At 37.2% G+C, this 24375-nt stretch overlaps 1 protein-coding gene and 2 pseudogenes across 1 annotated transcript; all 3 read left to right on the top strand.

The window, feature by feature from the left end:
- LOC108390761 (olfactory receptor 5L1-like) overlaps positions 1 to 24375 on the top strand; it is a 110588-nt pseudogene that overhangs the window by 52839 nt on the left and 33374 nt on the right.
- On the top strand, positions 13719 to 14669 carry LOC118971099 (olfactory receptor 5L1-like). The gene has a single exon (XM_037011076.2). The coding sequence runs from the start codon at positions 13719 to 13721 to the stop codon at positions 14667 to 14669; it is 951 nt and encodes a 316-aa protein (XP_036866971.2).
- Positions 20561 to 21566, top strand: LOC140844165 (olfactory receptor 5I1-like; annotated as a pseudogene).

The following is a 24375-nucleotide window of genomic DNA, read 5'->3' as shown; positions in this document are numbered from 1 at the left end:
AGTTTTATAGGGGGTTTATACCACACTTATTCTCACAGCTGTCACCCGGCCGTGTACAGGCGGCTGACGGCACTGCTCTTTCCTGCTCCCCAGTGCAGGCTTACTCCTTTCCTAGCACCAGGGGCCATTGCGCCCTCCACCAGCCAGGTTTCTCCTAGTTCTCCCTCCAGGCTCCCCTTCTCTGCTCTCAAGCTCTCTGAACGCACGCTTGCGCTGCTCTTTCCCTGCTCTTCCGGTGCTCTGCTTCCCCACCCCCAGCACCACGAGGAGCTCTGTGGGCAGGTCGCTGGTGACCCGTGGAAACCTGAGCAAATCTGTACCTGGGACTGAGGAGAGGAGAGAATGGGTGTTACCTGTCCACCTCTCCCCGAGCCTGCTACTCCCGGACAGACCAGCGGCTCTGTCCCTGCTCAACATCCCATAGATGGGCAAACAAGCTCTTTTATGTATACAAAAGGTGCCAGTAAGGCAAGGCAGAAGTCCTGTAAGACATCTCCATTTTCTCCACACAAATATACAACACAGTGGTTCAACAGTTACCCACATTATTAAATCCTCACGCCAACTTGCACAGTTTACTGTCAGTAACTACAAATCTATCCACGTTGCCGAAAATTGCAGGATTACTTTCTTGTTTAAGGCTGAATAATATTTCATTGTGTTTACTACATCTTTATCCATTCATCTGTTGATGGACACATGAGTTCTTTCCATATCTTGGATATTGTAAATAATGTGACAATAAACATAAGCCTGTAAATATCTTTTTGTATTTGGGGTTTTGTTTCCTTTGGGAAAATCCCCCAAAAAGCAGTTTCTGGATTGCATTGTCTTTCTATTTTTAGTTTTTTTGAGAAATCTCCATACTGTTTCTCATAGTGGCTGCACAAATTTACATTCCTACCAATAGGGTAGGGAGGTTTCCCTTCAACATCTCTTCAACAATCGTAAATTCTTGTGTTTTGGATATTGGCCTTTCCAGGTAGTATGAGGTGGTATCTCATTGTGGTTTTGACTTGCATTTCCCTGACGATTTGTGATGTGGAGCATCTTTTCATATGCCTGTTGGCCATCTGTATTCCTTCTTGGGAAAAATGTCTCTTCAGGTCTTCAGCCCATTTTCTAATGGGGTTGTTTGTTTTGGTGTTGAGTTGCATGAGTTCTTTATATATTTTGGATGTTAAACCCTAATTGGATCTGTCATTTGTGAGTTTATTTTTCTATACTATAGATTCCCTTTTTTTTTTTCTGATGGTGTCTTTTGCTGTACAGAAGTTATTACTTTGGTGCAGTCCCCCTTGATCATTTTTGATTTTGTTTCCCTTCATCTGGGAGATGTGTCCAGGAAATACTTGCTCATGCTTTTATTCAAGAGATTTTTTGCCTCTATTTTCTTCACAGAGTTTTATGGTTTCATGTCATACGTTTTGGTCTTTAATCCATTATGAGTTTCCTTTTGTGTATGGAGTTAGACAGTAATCCTGTTTCATTCTCTTGCTGATTGTCTCTTCCCTATTATATACTAATGAGTCCTTTATTGCATGTTAATTGACCATATATATGTGGGTTAATGTCTGGGCTCTTAATTCTGTTCCACTGATTTATGTGTTCTTCTGACACTATCATACTGTTTTTCTGGGAATTTTTTAATCCCTCCCTCATATTTAAATGATAATCGTGCTGGATACAGTATCCTTGGTTCAAGGCCCTTCTGTTTCATTGCATTAAATATATCATGCCATTCTCTTCTGGCCTGTAAGGTTTCTGTTGAGTAGTCTGATGATAGCCTGATGGGTTTTCCTTTATAGGTGACCTTTTTCTCTCTAGCTCCCTTTAAAACTCTTTCCTTGGCCTTGATCTTTGCCATTTTAATTATTATGTGTCTTGGTGTTGTCCTCCTTGGGTCCTTTCTGTTGGGAGTTCTGTGTATTTCTGTGGTCTGTTCGATTATTTCCTCCCCCAGTTTTGGGAAGTTTTCAGCAATTATTTCTTCAGAGACACTTTCTATCCCTTTTTCTCTCTCTCTTCTTTTTTCTGGTACCCCTATAATGCAGATATTGTTCCTTTCAGATTAGTCACACAGTTCTCTTAATATTGTTTCATTCCTGGAGATCCTTTTATCTCTCTCTATGTCAGCTTCTATGCGTTCCTGTTCTCTGGTTTCTCTTCCATCAATGGCCTCTTCCATCTTATCCATTCTGCTTATAAATGCTTGCAGAGTTTGTTTTACTTCTGTAATCTCCTTCCTGGCATCCTTGGTCTCCCTCTGGACTTCATCCCTTAGCTCTTGTATATTTCTCCACATCTCTGTCAGCATGTTTATGATTTTTATTTTGAATTCTTTTTTAGGAAGACTGGTTAGGTCTGTCTCCTTCTCAGGTGTTGACTCTGTGATCTTTTCCTGTAATTTTGCCTTTTCATGGTGATAGAGATAGTTTGCAGAGGTGGCACGAGTGACGGCTGGAGGAGCTTCCCTTCTTGTTGATTTGTGGCCTTCCTCTCCTGGGCGAACAGCGACCTCGAGTGGCTTGTGCTAGGCAGCTGCGTGCAGAAAGGTCTTCTTATTCTTGCCCGGCTGCTATGGAATTTATCTCCGCTGTTGCATTGAGCGTGACCTGCCTCGGGCTTCTGCTCAGATATGGTGGAGCTGTTTTGGTGGGGGAATGTCCGGGAGGCTGTTTATCTCTGTGAGGTGCCCCCATGCACCCTGCTGCCCAGGGGTTTAGAGTGCCCAGAGATCCCCAGATTCCCTGCAGCTGGACTAAGTGTCCCAGGATGCTTCCGCCCAGCTGTGGGGTCCCTGTCCATTTAAGACTTCAAAAAAGCACTTGCTTTTCTTTGTCCTGGGTGCAACATCTGCAGGGACCTGCTCAGAGGTCTTACTGTCTTGTTTCCCTAGTTTCCAGCACCTCACGCATGCACTGTGTCTGCGTTCTGGTGCAGATGGTGGGTCTGGGTATTTAGCAGTCCCGGGGTCCCTTTACCTCCCTGCTCCAACTCCTCTCCTCCCTCCGGGAGCTGGGGTGTTGCGTGCTTGGGTCCCACAGGGCCAGGGCTTGTATCTTACCCCCTTCATGAGGTGCTGGGTTCTCACAGGTGTGGATGTGGTCTGGCTGTTGTCCTGTGTCTTTTGGTCTGTCTTTTAGTAAGAGTTTCCTTTGTTGTATTTTCAAAAATATATGTGATTTTGGGAGGTGATTTCTACTGCTCTACTCACGCCACCATCTTGGCTTTACCCCTTGCCCCTACTGTTTTGATTAAGGTAGCTTTGAAGTATTACTTGAAGGGAGGGAATATAATACACCCAGCTTTTTCCTTTTTCAGGATTGTTTTGGCTATTCAGCACTTTTTGTGGTTCCATATGAATTTTAGGATTATTTGCTCCAGTACAGTGAGTAATGCCTTCAGTATTTTGTTAGGCATTGAACTGATTCTGTAAATTGCTTTAGACAGTATGGCCATTTTGAAATATCAATTCTTCCTGTTCATGGGCATGGGATAGATTTGCATTTATTTATATTTTCTGTAATTTCTCTCATCAGTGTTGTATTGTTTTCAGAGTACAGGTCTTTCCCCTCCTTGGTTAGGTTTATTCCTAGGTATTTTATTCTTTCTGATGCAATTGGGAATGGAGTTGTTTTCCTGCTTTCTTTTTCTTCTGCTTTGTAGGAATATAACAGATTTATGTGTATTAGTTTCATAACCAGCAATTTTGCTCAATACAATTCTTAGCTCTAGTGGTTCTTTGGTGAAGTCTTTAGTGTTTCCTTTGTGTAGTATCATGTCATCTGCAAATAGTGACAGTTTATTGTCTCCCTTACTAACTTGGATGACTTTTATCTCTTTATCTTGTTTGATTTCAGTAGCTGGGACCTCCAGTTCTATATAGAATAAAAGTGGTGAGAGTGGATATCCCTGTCTTCATGATTTTAGAGGATAAGCTTTTGGGTTTTTTACCATTAAGGATAATGTTAGTTGTAAGTTTGTCATATAAAGTCTTTTTCATTTTGAGGTATATTTAGTTTATGCCCAGTTCATTGTGAGTTTTCATCATGAATGAATGTTGAATTTTTTCAAATGCATTTTTCAGCATCTTTTGAGATAATCATGTGGTTTTTATCCTTTTTGTTAATGTGCTCTATCACATTGATTGATTTATAAATATTGTACCATCTCTGCATATCTGGAGGAAATCCCACTTTGTTGAGATGAATGATCTTATTGATGTATTTTTGAATTTGGTTTGCTATTATTTTATTGAGAATTTTTGCATCTATGCTCATCAAGGATATTTGCCTATATTTCTTGATTTGTAGCATCTTTGTATGCTTTTGGTATTAGAGTGATGCTGGCCTCAGAAAACGAGTTTGAAGGTATTCACTCTTCTACTGTTTCAGAAACATTAAGAAGGGTGGGTATTAGCTCTTCTTTAAATGGTTGGTTTTGTTCTTTGGTTTGTTGGGAGTTTTTGATTAAGAATTCAATGTGTTACCCATGACTGCTCTGTTCATGTTTTCTATTTCTTCCTCCATCCATCTTGAAAGGATGTCTAAGACTTTCTCGGAATATTCCCCTGTATTCTAAGTTGTCCAATTTGTTGGTATATTTTTCATAGGATTCTCTAATAATTCTGTTTATTTCTGTGGTGTCACTTGTGAGTATTTCTTTTTCAGTTCTTACTTTGTTTTGTTTTTGTGTCCACTCTTTTTTTCTTGATAAGTGTGGCCAGGGTTTTGTCTATTTGTTTATCTTCTTAAAGAATGAGCTCTTTGTTTCATTGACTTTTTTCTATCACTATGTTTTTCTCTTATTTATTTCTGCTCTGAAATTCATCATGTCCATATGTTCTTCATGTTCTCACTAACACTTGCTGTCTCTGGTCTGTTTGATAAGAGCCATTCTAAAAGGTGTGAGGTGACATCTCCTTGTGGTTTTGATTTGCAGTTCATGATGATTAGTGATATTGGGAAGTTTTTCATATGCTTGATGGTCGTTTTTTAAATCTTCTTTGGAGAAATATCTATTCTGGTCCTTGCCTATTTTTTTATTTGGTTAAGTGAATTCTATTTTTGCTCTCCATACTTTCAATATTAACCCTTTTTCAATATATGGCTTGTAAATATTTTCTCCCACTCTTTAGACTGCCTCTCCACTCTGTTGATTATTTTCTTTGATGTGTGGAAGCTTTCTTGATTGGGTACATATACAGGGGGAAGCCCTAAAGTTTAAGATGTCTTAGATAGTGGTAATCTCTGGCATACCAGCCCCCACTGTAAATAGAAGATAACAATAGAGAAATTTGACATTTGTGGCACACTGAGGTAATCATATTATCAACAAAATTTCCAGCTTCACTGCCTTTAGTTAAGGTCAAGCAAAAAATATGAATCATTTTTAGGCAAAATGCCATTTACTTCAATCTCTAATGGCTTTCAAGTAATGTACATTGAAATATAGATGTCATACAAATAAGCAGGAGAAAATGTCTGTAAGGGAACAAACACATTTGCAGACTCAGATTCAGATAATGGCTTAGATGTTAGAAATATCAGACTGGTTACTTAAAATAGCTATAATCCTAAGGGTGCCAGTGGGGAAGGTAACAACATGCATTAATAGAAGGGGAATTTTAACAAAGTCATGGAATCTAATCCTAAATAAGTAAACTTGTTAGAAATAATGATGAAAATATAGAGAGAAGGTATGTGTTCTTTGGCATGGTGTTAGCATCAACATAGTCAAGTAAAGAACTGGTGAACATAAAGATAGATCAGTAGAAAATACCCAAAATGACATACAAAGAAAAAAAAAGAGTTACGTAAACATGGGGAAATATTTCAGCCGTATGATTCGAAATAACTCTATTTGGAAGCTCCGAAATAAAAAAGAATGAAGTCTGGGCAGAGGAAGGAAGTGTATGTAGAGATAATGGCTTAGAATTTCCTGAAATTAAAAATCACACACCAAACCACAGATCCAAGAATCTCAGAGAGCAACAAACAGAATGAACACACACACATGTTCCAGATGGAAAAATAGGAGTAAAAGAGTAAGGATTGAAGGCAAGAGACACTGCATACAGAGGAGGGCTTTTCTACCTCAGCACACTGAACACTGTGCACTAGGTGACAATTGTTCTTCTGGGGCACTGCCGGTTGTGCCATCTGATGTTGAGTAGCATCCATGGCCTCTACAAACTAGATGAAGTGGCACTCTTTCCATTTATGACAATAAAAGAAGTCCATGAATTAACTGCTGAATGTCTCTGATATATGTATAAATGTGTGGGGACAATGTCACCTGCCCTTTAGAATAACTGATAATAAAGAAAGGTAAACATTAGAGCAGATTTCATGGCCTGAAACTATGAAAGAAAAGAGTGGAATGAAAAGTGAAAATATTAGTGTAGAAAAACAAGAAAAGTGTCACCACAGAATGATATATATCATGAGATAGGTTTCAAAAAATGTTTTCAAAGTAATGAACACTAAGAAATTCATTAACAGCATAGATATATTACCAGAAGTATTAATATGTTTTATGCAAGAAGAAGGAAAATCATACCCAGCAGAAACCTGCAGTCTACAAAGAAAGAACACTGGAAATTGCATATTGAATGTAAAATTGAATTTCAGTTTTCTTATTTTTAATTGTTCTAGAAGATATCCTCACAAGGCAGAGAAAGTGCAATGATATAGTCCAAGTATCGAAGGAATAAAACAAGAGTGATAAAATAGCATTTATAGAGTCTATAAAAGTATAATCTACAATAATGTGACAGCTAAAAGAGTACTTAGAAATTTACTGTTTTTAGTGTAAACCAAAGGTTTGATTTATTAAGTAATTTTATTGATATCTCCTGACAACCATTCCAATCTTATGAAAAGGTACAAGAAATGTCAACGTGGTTTCATAAAAAATGGATGACAGAAAAAGGCATGAAAGGAACAAGGAATAAGGAAAAGAAATAGAAAAATCAATATAAGGTATCTAAATATGTATTTAATATTAATTATTAAACTATAAGCATTTTAATATTGAATAAATATATTAATTGCTATATCAAATATTCAATTGCATATTACTTGTCAATATTTAATCATAAAATACTTAATATTTTAAGTCACTGTATCATCAAATTTATATTAATATTTTATTACAATTAATAATATTTAATTATGAAACTAACATGGTATTTAATTCAATGTTACCAATAATTTCATTAAATATAAATAGTATAGATACAGCAATTAAAAGATATTGTCATATTGGACATAAAAGCAAAATAAAACCATGCTTTCTAACGATACTCCTTAATTATACAGACATATTAAGATAAACATAAAAGGCTAGAACATCTTTCATGTGGGGATACATTAAAATAATATAAGGACTTAAGAACAAGAAATATTACAAAGTATTAAAAAGGCTATAAGTGTGGAAAATGGGTCAGTTCACCATTATACATAACAACCTTTAAACATCTTGATTGAAAAACGTATTCTTAAATACAAAGACTCCCTAAATTGATCAACACATACACTAAAGCGCCATTTATGATCTGGCCATGATTTTATTTAATTGTCAAAGTGATTCTAAGATGCATACAGGAGAAAAACTAAAAAATCCAGACAATGTTGAAAGTTACAATAACACTACCTGCTTGCAAAAATCTCACTACCTGATTTCATTTCAGTTACTCTAAAGATACTTCAGTTACCATAAAGTAACTAAGACATGTAGATGTAGTACTGAAGAAACTGTGGTATTGAGGAAGATAGAGACGTACAGATCAATGGAACAGAATAGATGCTCCAAAGACAGACACACACAACATTATCAAACTGTTGTCCACAAAGTTTCAAAGACTGCACAATGGAAAGAAGTCATTCTTTTCAACAAAAGTTCCTTTATCAATTGGATAGTCATATGCAAAAAATGAACTTTAATCCATAAATCATACATCATGGAGTATTAACCTAAATGGTCCATAAAACTAAATGTATAATCAAAATGTATGAAGCTTTTAAAAGAAAACTAAGTTAACGCTTATATAACATGTGGGTCACAGAAACGGACACCCACCCCATGCAGCTGAAAAGCCACATGTAACACTTGACTTCCCCCAAACTTAACTACTAATAGCTTATTGTTGATTTTATGGTAGTGAATGATAATAGACTAGTAGCTACATATATTTTATGATTTTATGACACATCTAACTTTTTCTTAAACATTTCAATATTTCTAGTCTATGCAGTTGGGAGGTTTTTTAAATTGTTACAAATCTCCAAAAGATTTTCCAATGTCTTTATTGAAAAAAAATCTGTGTGTAAGTGGATCTGTGCAGCTCAAACCTGTGCTGTTTAAAGGTCAAGAGTATAAGAAAATTTTTTTGTGATCTTGTGTTGGGAAAATATTCTTGCATATGAATTTCAAAGTGTGATCAATAAAAGAAAAATCATATGTAAGATGTCATCAAAATTAAATATTTTTGTCTTCCAAATTGACTGGTGAAACAATGGAAAGTGAGACATGAAGTAGAAGAAATTCTTTCCAAGAATTTCAGATAAATATTCATCTCCATAGTACAGACAAGACTCTCAAAATTAAACAACAATCTTCTAAATAAACCAAAGGTCAAAGGAAAAAGCACAAGAAAAATTAGAAAATGTTACGAATTGAGTGAAAATGAAAAGCAACCTTTGAAATGATAAAAGCTGCTTCTATTTCCTTAGAGGAAAATTTAATGCTTTAAATAACGGTATTAGTAAAGAAGAAAGGCCTCAAAACTAGAACTTTAGCTTCCACTTTAAGAAACTAAAAGAAAGGAGTAAACTAAATTAAAAAACAGAAACAAAAGCAAAGGAAGTTTATAAGAAAGACTAGCACACCTAACCAATAAAGTAGGAAGATTAAAGACAATAGAAAAAAAACAGTAAGTTTGTCTTTTGAAAACATAAAATTGAAAAAATTTTAGCAGAATTACTAATAAGAAGGGAGACAAGAAACATATTAATATAATTAAGAGGGTTATGGAATTTTTAGAAATTAAAATGACTATGGGAAATAGCATAAATAAATTTTTGCCAACAATTTAGTCAACTGAAGGAATATAGAAAATTTTGAAAAGATAAGTTTACCAAAACGGACAATAGAAAAAAAAGAAAAGTTAAATAGACATATCAACAAATTCAGTTTGTGATGACATTTTTGTCTCCCTGACTAATATGCAGACACAGATGGCTTTCCTAGTTATTTCTGCTAATTATCTACATAAGACGTAGCGCCGACTGTTGATTCTTCATTTAGAAGATAAAGAAGGTGATGCTCTTTCCAACTCATGCTATTAAGCCAGTATAACCCTGATGCCAAAGCCAAAGACAATACAAGGAGAGAAAATATAAACCAGTATCTACATGGGTACAAACACAAATAAATGCAACAAATATTACATCCAGAAATGAATAAAATAAATTCAACAAAGCATATAAAAGGCCTATGAATCATGACCAAGTGAGATCCATCCGAGGAGTGCAAGGCTGGTTTAAGATATGAAGAACAAGTACTGTCATGAAGCATCACTTAGAATAGAACTCAAAATACACATGGATACCTTGTAGATACAGAATTATTGGACACAGTTGAACACCCATTCAAGATAAAAACTACCAGTAAAGTAGAAAGAAAGGAAATTTCTTCAACCTACCAAACCTGTTATCATCACACTTAATGACTAAGGAATGAGTGATTTTCATAGAGTAGAAAGCAGAGCAGGATGTCTGCTCTCAGCACTCACAGAAAGACTGAAAGATCAAAAGACTGGGAAACATACATAGACAGATACATAGAATAATAAAGCAGCCAGTCTACCAGTCAGTCATCCAGACTTGAAGTCATATTGATTTTATTCACCATATACATGATCATTTATGAATAAAATCCTAAAGAATCCAAACATACACACACACAGTCACTCTCCTATACCTGATAGAACTAAAAATTGAATTCATCACAGTCACAAGGTAAGAATCAATATAAAAAAATACCTAGGACTATATAGTAGCAAAATAAAATATGAAAGTAAAACTAATCACAAGTAAAGACATGAAAACATAAAAAAAGACTTCCCTATTTGGAAATAAATCTAACAAAAGAGCAATACTTAAAAACTGAAAATTACAAAACATTGTAAATGGTACTGGTATAAGACAGGCATATACAACAGTGTAATAGATTTGAGGGTCCAAAAATCAACGTATTTATAGTTGATTGATTTTTGACAACCTGTCAAGGAAATTCACTGGGGAATGATTATGTTCTCAATAATTGGATATTCCTATGCAAAACAGATGAATCTCAACCTCTACCTCAAACCATACACAGATTTTAACTCAAAAAGGATCATAGAGTTTAACAAAAAGTACCAATTCCATAGATGATTTGGTTTCAATAATATATAAAAAATGCTTATGACTGAAGTATAGAAAGCCAAAAGCAATTTTAAAGTAGGAAAAATGTTTGACTAGACATTCCAAAAGAGAAGACACAATCTAAAAGGAATATGTATGCAGTGGAAAGAGACAGACAGATATGCCATGAGTTTAAGTTGCCTTGACTGAGAAATGACAAAATTCACAATGGCCTTAAGTACAATTATGTTCATATTTATCCCTTTGTTTTGGTCCACAGATTTCTACTCATAGGGTTAATTGAAAAATATATAGGTTAGTGAGAACTTTTCACTTCTTAGTTGTGAAAGGTGATGTGGAGATGGAGAACTACATGTTTCTCTGTCTAGGGTGCAGTCTCTGGCTTTGGAACATATTATCTGGTGGTGCATGGTAGAAAATTTTATTTATTTGAAACTACTTTTTGACCATATTCACTTTAAAAAGTTCATGTGTACAGCCAGTGTTACCCAGTAACAAATAGAATACTGTGGTCTAGATTGACGGTATAAGTCAGAAGGACACACCTTTAACAGAACATTGATGTGGTCCCATTGGATGGTTTCTGGAACAGGACACGCCTCAGGAAAGACACAAACTCACAAGTCTCTGGATCTGCTCTTTCTCAGTACCTTCCTGTGGGCAGGAAAAAACAGAGAGCCTCCTAGGCCTTCACATGCAATTTATTTTTAGTTTGTCCAAGTTACAAGTGTCTGTGTCTGTCTCATCTCCTTTGTAAGATTGGCCTAAACACTGAGTTGTTCTCTTGTCTGGTTATTGTAAAGATAAAGTGAGTTAATACTTGCACAATTTTCTGAGACATAATAAGCAACCATAAGTGTGAACTATTTGATAGTTTTTGAACCAGCAAGTTCACTACATTTCTGGTATTTAAAGGAATTCTGAAGTGGTTTTAGTCACTGTGCCCTATAGGAATTTAGGGGACTTGGTAATATAAGAAAGGGAGGCTTCATAAGAAGTATTTGTGTTATTTCATCATGGCAATATGAACTATGACCCACATATGTAACAACAGGATGTGATATAATAAAGGACCATGAAATCTGGAGGGAGGTGGTTTGGCTTTAAATAGTTGTTTTCCAAATTGGGATCCTTAAAAAATTTCCAGATGATACTCCATAGAGATTATTATTTGTGTTGTGTGACAGGTAGTCATTGTTTAATTTGTGTTTATTTTACTATACCATAGAGATTAATTATTGTTCTGGAAATTAAGGGGCCCATTTCCCAGGAGTTTAAATTTCAATATAAATCCCTAACTGTCTACTGTACACATCTTAACATCTTCAGCACATGGGAGGAAATGCCTGTCACTCAGGTTTGTTAGCTAGAACTAGACTTTGTTGCTTGAAGATGGAAATGAATCTATATTCCTAGCAAACAATTATTTTAGAGATATGTCTAACCCTTCTCTCTAACAATTTAAAGAATGTTTTAACAGAACCCATATTCCTGTGCACTTACTGTTTAAAATGCTTTTGTGTGTTAGTATTGAAGGACAGTTGATGGTGAAATTAGAACAATTTGTTCTGTAACATCAAACATTGATGTATGTATGAAAGTATACGGTAATAGATGATAGACCTTCTCTTTCTCTCTCTCTCTCATTCTCTCTCTTCTCTTTCCACCTTTTTACAGTACAAGTTCAGCCCTAGAAGATAGATTTTTTGACCATGGAAGGCCCCCTAATTGATTTATTTGGGTTTACCATACACTAGTTTCTGATTGTCAGTCTAGAACACTGGAAAGAACATTTTTCAAGTTGATTTTCCTGTTTTAATCAGGAAAAAGGCAAATCACTGAGGTGCTTTTGTTGTTTTTTGGTCAGGTAATGACAAACCATGACTTTGGGATTGTGCTGTTCCCACCTTGTTAGAACTAGACTGAGATGTGGAGAAATAGCAGGTTACCTTTCTAGTCCAGAATCTCTTCACTCCATTTCCATTGCATTTATGTACATGAAGTCCTGGTTATGCAGCCCCTGATGTCTAGAAGGCAGGATAGAGAATTAAATTCCTCAACTTCCATATGTCTTTTCATTAAGGAAGATTCCCAGTGGTAGATCCCATATAGAACACAAAACCTAACCACTGTCCCCAACCAACTACTTGAAAGATCTTAAGAAAATTTTCACTTGCATCCTTTCTAATGTGGGTAAAGGATTAATCTTTCACTTAAAGCCAAATCAAGGTCATTATATAATATATGCATATCATATATATTCATTTCATACATCTGCATGTACATATCATTTACAGTTACATATATATACCAAGTGTGCTATTTGGTATCCTTTTAAAAATATTTTTACCATCTCCAAAACATAATATCAAATATGATAATTTTCTATCTCCTATATGATGCAGCATTTTTAACAACTGCTCTATCTTTGATAAATAAATTTTCATATTGCTAATATTATATACAATGCTGCATGTAACTCTGGGCATAGTTTTTCACAGTTTTATCAAGTTTATTAAGAATAAATTATCTCTTAATGAATGTTATATACTTTTCATTATTATCTGCATAAAGACTTTGGATATATACTGCTAATTGCATTCTGGAAAAATTTATACAAGTTTCATATGCTATATCTTTATTAACATGTCCTCCTTTTTATAACTGATTAAGCCATTTTGTTAGTTTGATATGTAAAATTATCATTATCAGTGTATATTTCATTTCTCTGTTTTCCTAATTCCAAATGTAAATAGTTTAGGTAATCCACACAATCTCCCTAAAATTGTCAGACTCTCAATAGTGGAATTATAGAGAACTGCACCTCAAATTTACAGTCCTGATAGAGTCCAGTAAAAAAAATAAAGAGTATTTATTTTGTAAAATCACAGCAGGTGTTACCCTGTAGAGAGATGTTATTAACATTTTTCAGAGGAGTTAATTTCTGTGTAGCTGCAAAGTGTGTTTTTGAAACCATTTATAAAAACATTAAACCACAAAACTGAGTTGATCATTCCAATGTGTTACGAGAGATAAAGGTTGGAGTCATTTAAGGTACCTGCTGATGCTTAAGTCAGTATTGATCTGTAGGATCCCCTGAGACATTTATTTGACAATGGTGTTCTATCTCCTTGACCATCTTTGTTATAACTTTTAAGTACACTCTTTGATACCAGTTTTATATTTTTCTGACATCCACGTTAATCTGTTTTTCTTTCCATTTTTCTGTCTTAAAAGAAGCACAAAACGTATCATTTGTTTTCGGAAGCCTGACATGTGGTAGGAATGGGCACGGAGAACTGCTCTTCTGTGGCAGAGTTCCTTCTTCTCGGACTAACAGACGCCCCTGAGCTGAGAGCCTTTCTTTTCATGCTGTTCCTTCTGATCTACGGAGTCACAGTTTTGGGCAACCTGGGCATGATTGCATTGATTCAGGTCAGCTCTGAACTTCACACACCCATGTATATTTTCCTCAGCCATTTGTCCTTTGTGGATTTCTGCTACTCCACAATCATTGTGCCAAAGATGTTGTCCAATATTATCAGTGAGGACAAAACCATCTCCTTTCTGGGATGCATGGTGCAGTTCTACTTATTTGGTTCCTATGCCATCACTGAGGTCTTCCTGCTGGCTGTGATGGCCTATGACCGCTTTGTGGCCATCAGTAACCCACTGCTGTACATGGTCACCATGTCCCGGCATCTCTGTGTGGTGCTGGTGTTTGGTTGTTACCTGTGTGGGACTGTGTGTACTCTGATTCACTTGTGCTTAGCTCTTCAGATCCCATCCTATCGATCGAATGTGATTAACCACTTCTTTTGTGATCTACTCCCCCTCTTGTCTCTTGCTTGCTCTGATGTCTCTCTGAATGAGATGCTGCTATACATTGTGGCCACTAGCAATGAGATTATCACCATCACGATCATCTTCACCTCCTACTTGTTTATTCTCATCACCATCCTGAGGATGCGCTCCGCCCAGGGAAGGCGCAAAGCCTTCTCCACCTGTGCCTCCCACTTCACTGCCATTGCTGTCTTCCATGGAACAATCCTTTTCATGTATTGCCGGCCCCGTTCCGGCAACAGTATGGACACTGACAAAGTGACCACTGTGTTCTACACTATCGTGATTCCCATGCTGAATCCCCTGATCTACAGCCTGAGGAACAAGGATGTGAAAGGAGCCCTCAAGAAAGTGTTGAGATCAAAATTACCTTTTGAAAAACTACTTTCTTAACTAGACTCAAAGACCCTCAATGAGATGTTTGTTTTGAGTGGATGGGAATGAAAAGTTCATTGAGGAAAGATTTTATGAGCTCGGACACTGTGCATGCTTTGTTATTTGCCACTTGCCTATCTTATTAAGTCGTATGTTACCCCTGTCACTGACACTTCAAATGCATCTGTTTCCTTTGCTGCTCTTCTCCAACCTTTAGTTGCTTTGAATTGGTTTTGGGTGTGGAACTGTTAGACTTGATTCTCAGTGTGGATACATCAATAGATTTCTTACAAAGTGCACATAAAAAGCCATGTGTTTTTATCATTATCTCAGCATGCAGCCACTCGTATTAAATTGACTTCCTCCTCCTTACATGGAGTAACTATACATTTGTTTATATTTTGTTTTTCATGAAAATTTGTAGTGAATTTCCTGCATGTTTAAATCTGTGTATTGTTTCTTAGTCATTTCTGTTTTCCTTGTTATTACATTTTGTATTGAGGTTATGATTTCACGACTTTTAAAACCTCTTCTGGTTTAAAAATTGGAGATAATAATACTCTATTTTCCTAATAAAATTTCCATGAGAACTAAATGATGGATCTTTAGCTCTTAGCATTATACATTGTATATTATAGCTGATTATTAAATTATCTGCTGTACTGCTATTGTTTTTTTCACTTTTACATTTTTTTCTATTCTCCTTAATTCTTGATTAGAAAAGTAGAAATGTATGTGATATCATAACTTCTTCAGTTTCTATGTCTTTTTAACTTTTTGCTCTCTGTGATGTTTTTTTATGCATTCACTGTGTTTTCTAAATCTATTCTCTTCTAAACTTACTATTATTCTCCCTTGGTTTCTGTAGAAAGGTACTGTAAATTGGTGTCTTAAAACACTGTCTTACATTAGTAAACTTCAGAGATTTGAGATCAGTATCACTTGGCCAAAATTAAGGCGTCAGCAGGACCACACTTCCTGAGGTGTTTCTAGAGGCCAATCAATCCTTCCTCATTTCTTCCCATTTCTGGTGACTGCAGGCATTCCTTGATTGTGGTCATAAGACTTCAGTCTTCAAGACTAGCGTCTCAATCCTCTCTCCATCTTTCCTACATCTTCTTGTATGCGGGGCACGTGTGTATGTAAAACAGGCCCCTCTCTCTTATAATAAAGCCCTCCTGAAAATCAAGAATAATTTCCTCATCTCAAAGTCTTTAATCTAATCACACCTTCTCGTGACCTTTTCTGAAATAAGGTGGCATTTACAGATTCCAAGGATTAGAGCCTGATATATATTAAGACCCATTTTAAAGCTTAGTGCATCCACCTTTTGAAAGTCAGATCATAATTCACGTTTCTTATGTTCCTACAGTGTGAATTCTTCTAATTTTCTTAAGACTTCATTTCATATTTGTTATTGTCTATATGTTTATTGGACTCACTTATTTAAATGCGTGTATTTAGGTGCTTGGTGCTTTAGTGTTGTAGGAAGAACTCTTGACTTGAGGTTAAATACCTGAGTCCAGGTTCAGAACCTAATAAGTGAATTTGAGAAAGATGCTTAAACTTGCTTAACCTCAGGTCTCTCAAATATAAATGGGGTTAAGCTGTCAGCCTCAGTTATTGTTGGTCTTAAGGATAATAATAAAACTGCAAGGAACTGGCCCATGAAATGTACTCTTCTTAATGTTTCCTGAAAATAAATCTTTGATGGCAGGGATCATATGGCAATACCCCTGGATCCTGGCCAAGAAAGCCAGTCATTATTTCGTGAGATAAATGAATAAATAATGACAAAAGGAATATAGTTATATTGTGCTTATGATAAAACATGTCTCTGCATTGGATTTCAAATGTTTTGACTAGAGCAATGCTTCCCATATCACCTCCACGACTCTGAATTTTATGATGAAGGAAGAGAAACATCTTTCACCTCCAGTCCTCCACCCAGAGCATGTTTTCTCAACCTTGGCACTATGGACATTTGGGTCTAGACAATGTTGTGCTATTGGTGTCCATCCTGTGTGCTATGGGATGTTTATCAGTATCCCTGGCTTCTACCATTAGATTTCAGGACCATCACTCTTTCCATTTGTGACCACCCAAAAAGTCTGCAGGTCTGCAGACATCATCAGATCTCCCCCAGAGAGCAAAATCCTGAGCTGGAAGTCCCTGGACCAGCATGCATGAGTATATTAGAGTTCTCCTCTCTTCAAGGTGACCGTCATTACAGAGCTTCCTGTGTTGGGGAAGCCTGCTCAGCATCCCACATCCTAGTCAGTTGTTAGTTTGATGTCTCTCCTGAATCTACATGACCCCTTTCAGAGACCTTGGGTTTCAGGGCTTCAGGAACACAGTTACTCCTGCTTCAGCATGAAAAACAATGGGGCTCCATATCCTACTGGGATACAGGCACACCTTCCTGATCTAAAAACTGATTGCTTTGTTTTCTTAGCAAAAAGGAAGTCTGCTTTAGATTACCTTCACAAAAAAAAAATGTGATTTCTTTTTCAGAATCTCCCAAATTACCTCATAGGTGACTGCTTCAGTAGTCTAGGAATAATTGAGGCACATCTGTCTGAAAAGCAACCACATAAATGTTTCTGTTATTTTTTAGAAGTGGTTGCATTTTTCTTGCAGAGTCTGGCCAATCTCTTACTTGAAAACTCCAGTGCTGATAGGTATTTACTATTATCTTACTAATAGGATATAAATTTTCTGGTGGGAATCCAGCCTCTCCTGTTCTTGGTGGGTCTCTGTCTTTGCACCCAAGGGGGTTTGGGGAAATGTTAAAGGCCAGTCATCAATACATGACAGCTTCTGGGTAGATGCTAGTAAGCTAGTGATTTACCTGTAGGACTTTGCTGGAAAAATTGAATATAAAGAAGGGGGGTTTCTTTATGTTGGCATTAGTTCTCTGGACATAAAGCTCCAAACTTCTCATAGCTCTCTTTGCCAAGATGTGTGTGTGTGTCTTTCCAGCTTCATCATTTTCTTAGGCAGCACATTCTCCAAACCTCGTTTTGGGTCTATAGTTATACCACAGACTTTCCAGTGTCCATGTAATGGCCTGTTGTTTCCTCCACTGTCCTTCATTTGTTGTTCTGTACTTGATAGAATTCTTAATGCCCAGTTCAAGTTGTCCCCCTTTCCTCTGTTTTGTACTAGAACACTGTCTGACACATATTCATAAAGTAAATGTATTTATTGAATAAAAGCTCTCTGAGCTATTGTGGTCTTGTTTGGCCATAGTTCCATTTGAACATGGACACAGTTACAGCATATATCAGAGTCAGAAACTTCATTTTTAATTGGTTTTCCTCCTACCTGTTGGCTTTCAATATCTATTTCTCAACAGCCAGGTAGATATTTTTGCTTCTTTCCAGTTTATTCCACCATCTGTCACATAGAATATTCTGAGAGTTTTTTTTTTGAGCTGGCTAGAACAAGTTGGAGAACAAATAACACATTCCAGTTATATATATAACAATCTACTCTTTCTACAATTTTGAGTCCCAAAATATATTTATTTTTGTGACATCCTGAAGATGTAGAAAAACACATTACACCATTCCCTTTTGTGTATAATCAACTCCTCAGTAGAACTGTTTAATTACTCACATATCTTTTTCCATTGGGATTTGGATGTCTGAGTGTGTGTGTTCTGGGATCTGACGTAGATCAGAAATCTAATCTCAAAATCCTCAAAACAAGATAAAAAAGGGTTGCATTGTCCTGAGGGCCCACAGCCTTCCTGAGGGAGGCTCACATTTCTTGTATGGACACAGAAGGCCCGCCAGGATGGATTATGGGCCATGGGTCAACTTCTTAATCTTTAAGTGTCAAAATTGATTTTCCCGTGACATATGAACTGATGCTGACAACAGTGTAGTAAGAAGATAAATGAAAGGAAGACAGTGTGATCTGGTGAGTGTTCTTAACGTAATTCTAGGATATTAGATCTGGACAGGATTTTAAGGGCTCATCTTTTTATAACCACTTTTTTTGCACACAGGAAACTGACATTTTGATAATAAATATTCCTACAGTAATACAGGTTTTAAATTTTCAAGGCTTTAAGTTTACAATAAAAATAAAAAGCAACAGCCCCCCCCCCACACACACATTTAAGACCTGATATTCTTAAGAGAATCCTCAGTGCTTTCAGACTCTGATTTGGAATCTACATATAAGCACAGTCCTCATTAGCTATTATTTCTTTTTAAAAGTTGAAGCGGACTTAAATGTAAATGGAGGGTGACTCAATTAGTATGTCATAATATATGTTCTATCATATGGGAATCCATTAATACCAATAGTTATCAACAGTCAAGTAAGAGGACTGGCATGGGGTTAGGGGTTGGCTTTCTGGTAATAGAAGAAACTTTGTGAAGTAACAGCTAAGGTTTAATATAGAGAACTTTCTGCAGGAATTTAATGAAGGATGTTGATATACAATCTCATGTTGGTTTCAAATATACAACAAGTGTTTCAACAGTTACCTATATTATTAAATCCTCACTCTCTCTAGTGCAGTTACTATCTATCAATGTAGAAAGATGTTACATAATCCTGACCATAAGGAATAAATACTTTGACGAGCCATTTTAGAAATGTCCATTTTCATTCTCACCTGCCAATTGTGTAAGAGAACCTATTCCTTGGCTTCTATTTGGACTCTCCTTAATGTTTTGTTTCTTGTATATATTTCTCTTTCCATTGTTCCATTTGGCTTCGTATTTCATTTTTGAATCCTGCAAATTTCTTTCAGTCTTAAAACATGTAAGATCCTTGAAAGATTATTGCAAGAAAAAATATTCTCTATGTAAGTTGGTTTCTTCACTACCTTTAATTCTGTGATTGGAAATAAGGGGTTTAGAAGAAAACAACTTCAGCAAAGAAGTGGCTGTTCCCCGTGTCTGAGACTCAAGCTTATTTGAACTTTATCTCTAAAGATGAGAGACTTTTTTTGATGCCTACATTTTAACAGACATTATTCGAAATTACTGAAAGAAGATGGGACAACAAATAGTTGTATCTGCCATTCCCTTACTAACCACTGGCTGTACTTTATCTTCCCTTCATCTTCACAGCAGTCTGCTTTGCTGCACTTCTAAGTCGATTGACAATCGTGTGCTTCATGCTTGTAGATGGGAACAGGTGGGCTGTCACCCAGTAAGAGCTGATATTTTCTAAAGACGAAGCCATTTGTATGTCAGGAAAGAAGGATGCCAGAGAATTAACTAGTACCTCAATGATGCTTTCTTTATTCAACTAGCACTTTGTTTAAAGTAAAAAGGGAATCCTGGTTGATAAGAGATGATTAAATATTAATGCCTAGTGAAACTCAGTGATTAAATGGCCTGCCCAAGGTCTCCCCACTATCAAGGGACATGGCAAATTGAGTCACTAAATGACTAATCCAGACACTTTCTTTTTTATATTTTATCAGTGGTCAGAAACAAAGCCCCATCTCAAGGTGAGAAATGCAGAATTTCTGCTCCTCTACCTATACAAGGCTTCACCTGGAACTGTAATGTTATGCTATGTGGACATAAAAACAACACACGTGGGAACAGAGGCCATTTATTCAGTTTGCTGTATGACAGTGGGGTTAACCACTATTGCTCCACATTAGCAGATGAGAGAGGTGAAGAAGGTAAGAGTGAAACCCACAATAGAGTTTAGCAACTGGTGTGGTGGTGTGCCGTGTGGAAGGCTATAGCTTTAGGGAATAGAAGGGGGAGCCAAATAGGAAATTATCAACTTAATTAAAGCATTAGAAAGACTATGCATTCTACTATGTTAACTATAGATACACCAATGTGTTTTCAGGTTTTGCAAGTGGATTTAGAATTACTCTTCTCTTTACTTACTTTGACCACTTTCTTTTAAAATATTTTTTGTTAATGTTGAAGTTGTTATTAGTGTTGCCATCACTGTCGCACCTACTCTGTGCCGAAGTCCAGGAGCACCAAGAGGATGGAGTTGGAGAACGGCACCGTGAGGACTGAATTCTTTCTCCTGGGATTTAGTGACCACCCAGAACTTCAGACTGTTCTTTTTGCTGTGTTTTTTTCCATCTACTCTGTTACCCTGATGGGGAACCTTGGGATGATTTTATTAATCACGAGCAGTTCCTACTTGCACACCCCTATGTATTTTTTCCTCTGCACCTTGTCCTTCATAGATGCCTGCTACTCTTCTGTCATTGCCCCCAAGTTACTGGTGGACTTGGTTTCTGAGCAAAAGGCCATTTCTTTCCATGGCTGTGCTGCACAGTTGTATTTTTTTTGCTCTTTGGTTGACACAGAATCTTTCCTCCTGGCTGTCATGGCTTATGACCGATATGTAGCAATCTGCAACCCACTGCTTTATACTGTTATCATGTCCAGGAGGGCTTGCTGCCAGCTTGCAGTCGGAGCATTTTTGGGGGGCACCATGAGCTCAATTATACACACCACTAATACATTCCATCTGTCTTTCTGCTCCAATGAAATTAACCATTTCTTTTGTGATATCTCCCCACTCTTCTCCCTGTCCTGCACGGACACGTACATGCATGACATTATTCTGGTTGTCTTTGCTAGCTTGGTGGAAGCTACCTGTCTTCTGACAGTTCTTCTCTCTTATGTCTACATCATCATAGCTATTCTTGAAACAGGTTCTGCTGAGGGAAGAAGAAAAGGGTTTTCCACCTGCGCTTCCCATCTGGCCGTGGTCACCATCTACCATGGTACCCTCATCTCCATTTATTTGCGCCCCAGCACTGGTCATTCACTGGATAGTGACAAAGTGACCTCTGTGTTCTACACATTGATTATTCCTATGTTGAATCCCCTAATTTATAGTCTAAGGAACAAAGATGTCAAAAATGCCTTTAGGAAAGTGATTGGCCAAAAAATGCCTTCTTAAGAAAGGATGAAACTGGGCCTGACATCTTTTCAACAATGTTTTTCCCTTGATCTTTGGTTTCAACTTTTGGAAAGGCCAGTTTCCCCATTCTGTGGGCAACGAGGCCTCATCCAAAAATAAGGTCAGAGCCCAACATCAGAGGCAAAGCAGTTCATATTACTTGCATTATGTCTGTCTTTCAATCATTTTAAAGTTGAGATTGTTTACTATTTCTTCCAGGGCTAGATTTGCCCTTCACATGATCTGCTATATTTCATATTTTCCTCCTTTTCTCTCCTCATCCTAAATTTTATCACATTCACTCAATACTGGATAAGCCATTGACACATCACACCCTTCTTGTGGTGAAAGAAAGTAAGTGCAATTTTCTGAGACTCTTTTTCAATTCGTTTTTATTCCCATGTAAACATGTGCAGATTGTAGCTTAGCTCTCAAAATCATACTCAGTGTAAAAAATCCTGCCTCAGATGTTAAATTCCTTCACGACTTTTTTTGGACATGGCCTTTAATTTCAGATAACTCACATTCTGAACCTCACTAGAATCATACCTGTGTTTCTTCTAATACTCAGCATCTTCTATTTAACATTGTAGTTATTTGTGTCCGTTTAATCCCTCTACTACACTATTTTGTTCCCGATTTGATCCCTTGCATCTTTATTACTGTATTTTCCTGAGTGTAAATACTAAGTACATTTATGTGAAATAAACATGTAAATGTACTGATTGTTTTTAACTTCGACTAGATGCCTTTAAGAGGCAGAAATGATTTATTTCTCCTGCAGTACTTTTGGTTCACTTTGGGGAAGGGTACTGTATACACACATGACTGTTACAAGATTTTGTCCAGAATGGAGACTTTTTCAAAAACAATTGGCTAATATCAACTAAAGTCTGGCTCATGAAATATTTTCTCAGTGTGAAATCTCTTGATGTGTAAGCGCAGCTAACATTTCCGAGGGTGACTAGACCAAGCCCTGAGAGCCAGAGATGGGGACTGAAGCCAGTGGTGAGAAGGTAGTTCCGTTCCGCCGCAGGTGTGGCAGGAAAGCATCAAGTGTGTGCCAAACCCACAGGTGAGGATGAGTAGGGGGAGAGAGAAGGGCTTCTCAGAGTAAGAAATGCATGCAGGGTCCTAAAGAGAGACTAGAGTTCCTTTCACTGCAGTCAAAGGGTTTTGTCCCAAAAGGGTTTTGTCCACTCAGGTCAGTGGTGAGGCAGGACTCTGCCAGTGTGGGCTTTGGTTAGGGATGAATGAAATGCGGCCTGAGGGGATGAGAACCAAGAGCTTTGTCCTAATTACTGAGCTGGAAGTATCCGAAGGACATGAGTTTGTCACAAAGATGGATATTAATTCCTTCACGGCTGAGTGTATATTGATTCCCAAACCAGCTGCCTTATACAGAGGGTGGGGGCTGAAGAAAGAGGCAGGCCACTCCAGATTGGCTGATTGCAGTTTAACAAAGGATGGAATTGCTTATGAGACTTGTCTTAGTTGGATGCAAGACAGGTGGCCAAACCTAAGTTTAAATAGAGTCCTCAGTGCATTCAGTCATGTACACCGCCCAGATGGGTTCCACACCGCCTTATTTTCTCAAGGTTATGTCCTTGGCACAGTTCACAGTCTGGGGATGGTGGACAGAGAGTACATTCCCAAAACAAGGGAGGGAGGTGAGGAGCTTCTGACTGCCTTGGTCCAGGTCACCTGGTGGTCACGTCCTCCCCAAGATCTCCTCCAACAATGTACGATTCAGCCTTAGCCCCTGGGATAGGGCCGCACAGGATAATGTAGAATAAGACACTCTGGGATTAATTATCCAATCATTTCTTGGCAATGTGAGGTCTGAGACTTAGATCAGTAGACGGTTCAAGCTTCTGGCCTGGAAGAGGGAATGGCGAGCCCACAGGGGAGGCAATGAAGAATCCTCTGCTCAACTACAACCAGGAGGGAAGACAGGGTAAAAAAAAACTAGTGCCAAGGTGGCTGGTCAGGAAGCTACAAACGTGAGCTGAGGCTGTGATGGGCAACCGGAACCAGGCAGCCTGGGTGAGCAGGCTCTGAGGTGGACACAGATGGCTCTGGGAGATGCCGTTCCATGCCACGATGCCATGAACAGTACCACGCCTTCCCCCACCCCCAGGGGTTCAGTCCCAAGAGGGACTTAACTGCCTAAGATCAAAGAGCTAACAAGCAAATGATATTATACAGATGTAAACTAAGGTCTGTCTCACTTCATAGCCTATCTTAAATTCTCTCTCATCTTTTATCATTTCCTTAAAATATATATAAAATCAGAACAAAAACAAAAAGCCTTGGTGTCCTGCCTGTAAAGACTATTAAATCAAAGTCTGTAAAAGAATAGGCAAAGGAAATAAAAGGGAATATCTTTTATCCTCTCAAATATATACATATATGTATTTATATATATATTATATATATATATGCATATGAAATATATATGAAAAAATATGTGAAATATATATGAAAACTGGCCCGTGAACCCAATTTTACCTAAGATGGGTAGTTTAACTTTTATAGATATGACTGTATTTAATACATTTTTAATAAAACATGGAATTGAACAGGTTAGGGCAGTGATTGAAAGGTCCTGATATGTGGTAGCTTCTATGAACAACAAATGAATTATCTGAGATTATAAAAGAAGGTATTTCAGAAATAATGAAATATTATTCATCTTAAAACTCAGTTCAATCAGTAGTGCATGGCTAATAGCCTGCCAATAACTGCATATTTTTAGCTTGTTGTTTCATTTCTATTGTGTTGTGGAATATATGGCACTCAGCTCCTT

This window comes from Manis javanica, chromosome 11 (genome assembly GCF_040802235.1).
Source record: "Manis javanica isolate MJ-LG chromosome 11, MJ_LKY, whole genome shotgun sequence".
NCBI lineage: Eukaryota > Metazoa > Chordata > Mammalia > Pholidota > Manidae > Manis > Manis javanica.
This window is presented reverse-complemented; position numbering and strand designations above follow the sequence as displayed.